Genomic DNA, 7,475 nt, shown 5'->3' on the forward strand with positions numbered 1-7,475 from the left:
TTTTCAGAGCAGTTTTAGGTTTACAGCAAAATTAAGAGGAAGCTACAGAGATTTCTTGTACACCTCTTGCCCCCATATATTCATAGCTCTCCCCATGATCAACATCATTCACGAGAAAGTAATTTTTTTTTTTTACCAAGAATGAATCTACACCGACACATCACAATCACCCAAAGTCCAGCATTAAACATTTGTTAGCTTATCTTGGAGTTCTCTCTAGATGTCGTACCTTCTCTAGGTTTGGAGAAAAGTACAATGATGCGTATCCATCATTATAATCACACAGAGTATTTTTCACTGCCCTAACAACCCTCTGTGCTCTACCTATTCATCTCTCCCTGCCACACCCTTACAGCCTTATTTCTGTCGCAATAGTTTTGCCTTTTCCGGAATGTCACATGATTGGAATCATAGTATATAGCCTTTCCAGATAGGCTTATTTCAATTAGTAATATGCATTTAAGTTTCCTTCATGTCTTTTCATGAGCTTGCTAGCTAGTTTCTTTTTAATGCTGAATAATATTCTAATGTCTGGATGTACCACAGTTTATTTATTCGTTTACCTACCGAAGGACATCTTGGTTGCTCCCAAATTTTGGCAATTATGAATAAAGCTGCTATAAATATCTGTGAACAGGTTTCTGTGTAGTCATAAATTTTCAGTTCATTTAGGCAAATACCAAGGAGTGTGATTGCCAGATTGTGAGAACATTTAGTTTTGTAAGAAACCACCAAACCGTCTTCCCAAGTGGCTGTACCACTTAGCATTCTCACCAGCAATGTAATTAAAGTTCCTGTTGCTCTGCATCCTTGCTAGCCTTTGTTGTCAGTGTTTGGGATTTTGGTCATTTTAATAGGAATACAGTGGTATCTCATTGTTGTTTTAATTTGCATATCCCTGATGGTATGATGTGGAACAACTTTTCACACACTTATTTATCATCTGTGTATCTTCTCTGGTGAGATGTCTATTAAGATATTTGGCCCATTTTTAAATCAATTTGTCTGTTTTTTTACTGTTGAGTTTTAACAGTTCTTTGTATACTTTGGATAACAGTCCTTTATCAGATGTGTCTTTTGCAAATATTTTCTCCCAGTCTGTGATTTCTCTTCTCATTCTCTTGATATTGTCTTTTGCAGAACAGAAATCTTTCTTTTTAGTGAAGTCCAGCTTGTTAAGTATTTCTTTCATGGTCTGTCTCTGGTGTTGGATCTAAAAAGGCAATACCATACCCAGCATCATCTAGGGTTCCTCCTATGTTATCTTCTAAAAGCGGTTCCCAACCTTTTCGGCACCAGGAACCAGTTTCATGGAAGATGATTTTTCCACGGACCAGCGGGGAGCACATGGTATGATTACCGTCATGGTGTATCAGGATGATTCAAGCACGTTCTTTTTATTGCACAGCTTACTTCTATCATTATTATTACATCAGCTCCACCTCAGATCATCAGGCATTAGACCCTGGACGTCGAGGACCTCTGTTCCAGGAGCTTTATAGCTTTGTGTTTTACATTTAGGCCTGTGATCATTTTGAGTTAACTTTTGTGTAGGTTCATTTTTTCACATGTGGATGTACAGTTGTCCCAGCTCCATCTGTTGAAGACACTATCATTACCCTATTGTATTGCCTTTGCTCCTCTGTCAAAAATCAGTTGACTATATTTATGGGGGTCTATTTCTGGGCTATTTGACCATGGTTTTTATAAAAGAAATAAACAGAATTGTAGCCGACCTGCTCAGCCTCCAGTAGCTTCCATTAACTGTTGCTTTGGAATGTTGCTGAACAGACTCAAACCTAAAAGGGGGTACCAATTCACTTTTCATGTCTGTAAGATCCTGTAAAACTCATCATTCCAGTCAAGTTAAACTGAAGCCTGGTTAGCTTCTTCAGCATCTAATTAGGCACAAGAGAATCAAAGGGCAACAACCAGTCATTGTCTAGGAGGAAAGAAAGGGAAAAAGAATTGTTGCTGCTGCTTTTTAAATTTTCAAACTTTGATCTTTAGTAGACTCAAGACTGATGGGCTCAGCTGTGGGCTCCTAATACTAAGAGCTTTTGGTCCAACTGAGGGGTGAGAGGATGAATTTAGTTGCAGACTCAAATTAAGAATCATGTCCTGAAGCTCAACCCAATGTTCTGTGACAACCTAGAGTGGTGGGAAGGGGAAGGAGATGGGAGGGAGTTCAGGAGGGAGGGGATATATGTCTCTGAGTCGTGTTGATGTGTGGCAGAGGCTAACACAATATTGAAGAGCAACTGTCCTCCAATAATTGTATTTTGTTCTATACCTCTCAATATTGTACAATTATAATCTTTGATAATTAAATAATAATAATAATAGTTAAGCTAAAAAAAAAGAGAAGAATCCTGTCCTGGGCCCCCAGACTGCTGGCTGAGTGCCCCTTCCCACTGTGTACTCCGCTTCCCCTGGCCACATTCATGGACTGTGTTTGCTGACTCTTCTGTTTTCCTGATAGACTGTGGGGCGCTCCTTGTAGCTGTCTGTCTTTTTCTCTGTATCCTCTTGACTAGTACTGTGACAAGGACACAATAGGCAATTCAGGTTTTCAAAACCCGAATTCTTTCTTTTAACCTCTAAACAACTTCTAATAGGAGCTGTGAATAAAGAACGCATAGTACCATCTTGGAGGAGACTCTAGGGGAGTGGAGGCAGCCTACCTTTGTGGTTAAGAGTATGACCTCCAATGCCATATTGCCTGGGTTCGTTACCCAAATCTGCCTCCTACTAATCACATCACTTTGGGCAATTTCCTTCAGTGCTCTGTGACTCAGTTTTTCACCTGCAAAAATGGGGATAACAACAATATCCATCTCCAAGAGTTGTGAGAATTAATGACTTAATATGTATATATATGTAAAGTGCCTGGAACAATGCTTGATTAATAAGTGTTATCTGTTATTGTGATTATTATGATTATGATTGTTATTGTTAGTAAAATAAATTGGTGGAGAGCTTCCTGTTCCCTGAACAGGCCAGAACTTTCCTAGGGAACACCACAGTTGACAAGCCTGTGATTTGGTGGAACACAAATCACCAAATTTGTGGCCAAAGATACATGAATTAATAAAATTTAATCCCAGGTAATGGAGTTTGAGCCTGGAATCTCAGCCACCCCAGGATAAAGGTCCGATATAGGCTCAACTGGAAGAACTAGCACTTTCCCTTATGCCCTCAGCCATTAGACTCCTGAAGCCTTTAACTCATATTCTGTTTTTTCCTGGGGAATGGTGGCAGCAAGAAGATAATTCCAGGTTCAGATACTAGAAGAACTGTAACAAAAACAAATGGGGAAAAGTTGAGATATGCATACCATCTATTCATTCAGTGAAATGGATCTCTCCTTGTTTTCTTTCTTCAAGCTATTATTGTTACTTATCTGGTCCATTCCAATCCACTTGTGACAGGTTGTCTTCTCCAATTCATTTTATATTGATTTTCATTGAGTAGCAGTGATTCCGAACTTTGCTTACACAGATAATGGAATTATCTGGGAAACTTAAAAAAAATTGACACACACCGATTCTGATTTACTTTGCCTGGGATGTGGCCCAGGGAAATGGGACTTTTAAAAACTCCTCAAGTGAGTCTGTTGTATTGTCATGGTTGAGATCCACTGCCTGAATGTGCATACAGATCGCTGGGGACTTTGTTAAAAATGCAGATTTGATTCAGTAGATCCAGGGTTAGGGTCTGAGAATTTGTGTTTTTAACAAACTCTCAGGTAATGCAGATTGGAGTAGCAAGGACTTGAGAACATGATAAAGTTATTCCCTTGCCAAAAATCATCATAGGTTTCCTGTTATCTGCATAATATAATGCCTCAGCCTGGCATCCGAGGCTAGCATCAATAATGAAAGGTTCTCTAACATCAGTTCCTCCCAAATATGACTAATCATCTGAATGATCTATGAGCAGGTTTTAATAGACATAGATTCCTGAACCTCACGCTAAGCCTATTAAAGCACAACCTTCAAGGTGCAGCCTGAACAAAGGGTGTTTTGAAAACACTTCCCAAGTGATCTAGAGGGGCATTCAGATTTAGGAGTGCCAGTATGCTTCCAATATACATTTGCAGGCTCACTTCCCATTCATTCAGGCAGCAATCATTTATTGCACCTGCCTTTGTACCAGGTAGAGGTACCAACAAAGATGAAAAGAGTGTGATCCTGATTCTTAAGGGGCCAGCAAAACAAATCACCCAAACTACTTACTATTCCCCAAACATGGCCTAAAGCCTCACCCTTCTGCTCAAGGTCTTCTCTTCTTAAGAATATCTGGGCCCCTCAGCATCCTATCATTGCCTGTCTTGATCAACCAACCCAGATGCCCTCTTTTTAAAAATTAATGAATGAATTTGGCTGCACTGGGTCTTAGTTGTAACACTCAGGATCTTTAGTTGTGGCATGTGGGATCTAGTTCCCTGACCAAGGAATGAACCAAGGCTGCCTGCATTGAGAGCATGGAGTCTTAACCACTGGACCAATAGGGAAGCCCCTTAGATGCCCTCTTTACCCCATTTGCATCTCCAAACTTTCATTTAGCTATCTCTTCAAACTCACTTTCATTGGTATCAAAACAGATTCAGAGAGGAGAGAGGATTAACCCAAAGTGAGGTAACAACAACAATAATTAACATTTATATAACAACTTCCATGTGCCAGCCATTCTGTAAGCACTTTACACATGTCAAGTGTGTAAAATTCTTGCAATAACCCAATAAGACAGCTATTATTATTACTATCCCCATTCTGTGGATGAGAAAACAGAGGCACAGAAAAGTTAAGCAACTTGTTCAAAGATACACAGTCAGTAACCAAGCCGGATTTACTCTTAAAGCCTTATTCTCTACTGCCAAGGTAGTGAGAGGGCTGACCTGAGAAGGAACAGATAACATTGGTTTTCAGGCCTGAGCACTTTCCTGGAAATTAGTTATTTGTGTGCCTGTTTAACTTAAACGCAAAAGTGAAATCCCCCCCAGAGCCTAGTAGGGGTGTAAGCACTTAGTAGGTGCTCTCCAACTGGTTATGGGATGGGCCGTCACATCGTGGGGGCAGGAGATGGATAAGTGTTCAAACATAGACAACAAACAAGTAAGCAAAAACAACAGTCTGCAGGTCTCACGTCACTATTAGGTCATCATCACCCCTCACACCCCCGCCCCTTGCCTCCTCGTGACGAAGAGGGGATCCTCCCGCCCGCTTTCTGAACAGTCCCGGGTCCAGCTCTGGCTGTGCGCCCCGTCCTCCCAGCCAGCAGGTGCCCCCAGACCCCCGGCTCCTCCTCTGCCGCCGACAGAGCCTGGTCCTCCCTCCCTCTTTCCGCTGCTTCCTGCTCCCGGGGATCCCGGTCCTGAGCTCTGGGGCCGAGGCGCCCGAGGCTTTCCGGGGCGCTGGACCAGGTAACTGCGCGGCGCTAACCGCCCGGCTCCGGCGGCCGGCTTGGGCTCCGGACGTGGATGTCCTGGCCTGCCCGGCCCGCTGAGCGGGGCGAGGGTGGGAGAAGAAAGCCGGCAGATGGCCTGGCCTGGCCTCTGAGGGGAGAGGGCCTCCTTCTGCCTCTGGGTGCCGACGGGATACCGGCATAACGGTCCGGCTCAGGTGCGCCGCCGCCGGGCGTAGCCGCAGCGTAGGGTAGGCAGGTCCAGGAGAGATGCGCTCGCGCTGCCTGCCAGGCGCCGAGGTTGCCGCTGGCTCCAGCCACGCCTGCTCCGAGGCCCAGAGCCAGGTGGGCCCGCCCAGCGCTCCTCCTCCCGAATCTGGCCCTGGACAGGGAGGAGCGAGGACTGGAGCCTTGGAATTCTGAGCGGAAACGGCCATCGGCCATCTAAATACCCTGCCATCCTTTCCCCAAAGAGTGAAAAGCCCAAACGCGGAGACGGAGTGACATTCTCAAGGTCACAGCGTTGTATCTGCCATTTACGAATGTCTATTCTTTTATTTGTTTGTAAATGGGCTACTGTTCCCTCTGTTCTGCCAGGGAATTAGGATTCAGGGAAGAAGACTCTAAAAATACTAATCGGCATAACCAAAAGAGCTGATCCGTATTACTCTGGCTGGTGACCCTGGCCTTTAAAAGGAAGTGAGAGAGGACGGTTCTTTTCACTCTGGATCCTTTGTACTTCTGGCTCTTGCTCAGAAAATTGGCCTGGAAGTTTTATGAAATTCTCTCAGAACTCCTTGTCAGAACTGGGCTGGATTATAGAGTTTTATCGGTCATTTTCCCCTCTACTTTCTCTCTCTTTTTTAACTGAAGCTCCAGAGGTGAAAGTGATTGGTCCACACACTCATAGCTATTTAGGGGCAGAAATAGAATTGGAACTCAGGTCAGTGATTGACACCTGCTGTTTTCTTGAGTAGAAATCTGGTTTCAGATGAAAGCTGTACTGCACTTGACCTTCATAAAGCCCTCTTGGGATAGCATTCTTGGGAGTGGCTTGTGTACTGATGTGTGCTGGTCCACAGATACTATTTCACTTGTCAGAATAAAGTTAAGCAGTGAGTGTAGCCATGCAGAAAATTCCTGCTGAGATGAGACAGATATCTGAAATGTATTTTTTAACTTTTTTATTTGTACTTTCAGTAGAGGGGCTAATGAATATTAATAAGGACATCTTGGTTATTTTCAGATTTTTGTCCTGTCTGACTCTATTGACTCCATTATTTTCATTCTTGTCCTGGTATATTTATCACTAGTAAGAATGTCAAAGTGTAGCTTTCTGACTGTGTTTCATTTTTAACTAATTTCCTTAAAGATATTTTTATATATTAACAAAAACTCCCCACTTGTACCTCAAAATCCTGCTTCCCTCTTGGCCAGTTTTTGAGTTAATTACAAAACTGAATAGAACTAGCTTCTTTTTTTTCTTCCAAAATATCTAGGTCTTTGTTTAGTTCTATCTTCAGGTTTACCTCATTTTGATTTTGACTGGTAAACCCATAATTCAAACCCAAACTTCAGTTGAGTTTAGTATCAGTTTAAAACCACATTAAACTCTCATGTGTCATGACTTCTAGCAGAGACCACAAGTGGTGGAGGTGTTTTTCCATGAGAGCTTCTTATTGGGATTTTTGAAATATGAACACATCTAATACGTGTATTATATTACTTGTGTCTCGTAGTCCAAGGTCAGTCATCACTGGGAGATTATTGGCATTTACTCATCATTACAACATGTTATGTTAGACTGTCTGCTAACTCAGAATGCAGTTCTTGCTTTTCGGTTTACAGGTTTGACCAGTGATCTCTAACGAACACACAATCAGAATTACAGCCACTCTTCAGTGGAAGATTCTTGGCAATGTAGATAAGGAAAAAGTATTTCTGTGAAGGTAATATTTTTGTACTGTCTTACAGTAGAAATGAAGACATATACTCAATACGACCCAATGCTGTTTTCTTAGGGTGCGTTCTTTGTTTTTCTGGTTTTGGTCTTTTCGTCATAGGATGGC

At 42.5% G+C, this 7,475-nt stretch overlaps 1 protein-coding gene across 7 annotated transcripts in view; it reads left to right on the plus strand.

The window, feature by feature from the left end:
* The first annotated feature begins 5,198 nt into the window (after nucleotides 1-5,198).
* Nucleotides 5,199-7,475, plus strand: part of TLCD5 (TLC domain containing 5) — a 7,463-nt gene continuing 5,186 nt past the window's right edge. The window contains exons 1-3 of one of the 7 annotated variants that reach the window (XM_086338313.1): nucleotides 5,199-5,425; nucleotides 7,234-7,355; nucleotides 7,470-7,475. The exon at nucleotides 7,470-7,475 is cut by the window's right edge and continues 194 nt beyond it. In XM_086338313.1, coding sequence (XP_086194439.1) covers nucleotides 7,471-7,475 — 5 coding nt within the window. In that variant the 5' untranslated portion in view covers nucleotides 5,199-5,425; nucleotides 7,234-7,355; nucleotide 7,470. Of the gene's footprint in view, nucleotides 5,426-5,682; nucleotides 5,921-7,233; nucleotides 7,356-7,427 lie in introns of those variants that run through there. The other 6 variants (XM_086338314.1, XM_086338318.1, XM_086338317.1 and 3 more) reach the window with 6 other exon arrangements.

Source organism: Bos grunniens, chromosome 15, assembly GCF_055505025.1.
Source record: "Bos grunniens cultivar Pamir isolate PY7600 chromosome 15, Bosgru_T2T1.0, whole genome shotgun sequence".
Classification (NCBI taxonomy): Eukaryota; Metazoa; Chordata; class Mammalia; order Artiodactyla; family Bovidae; genus Bos; species Bos grunniens.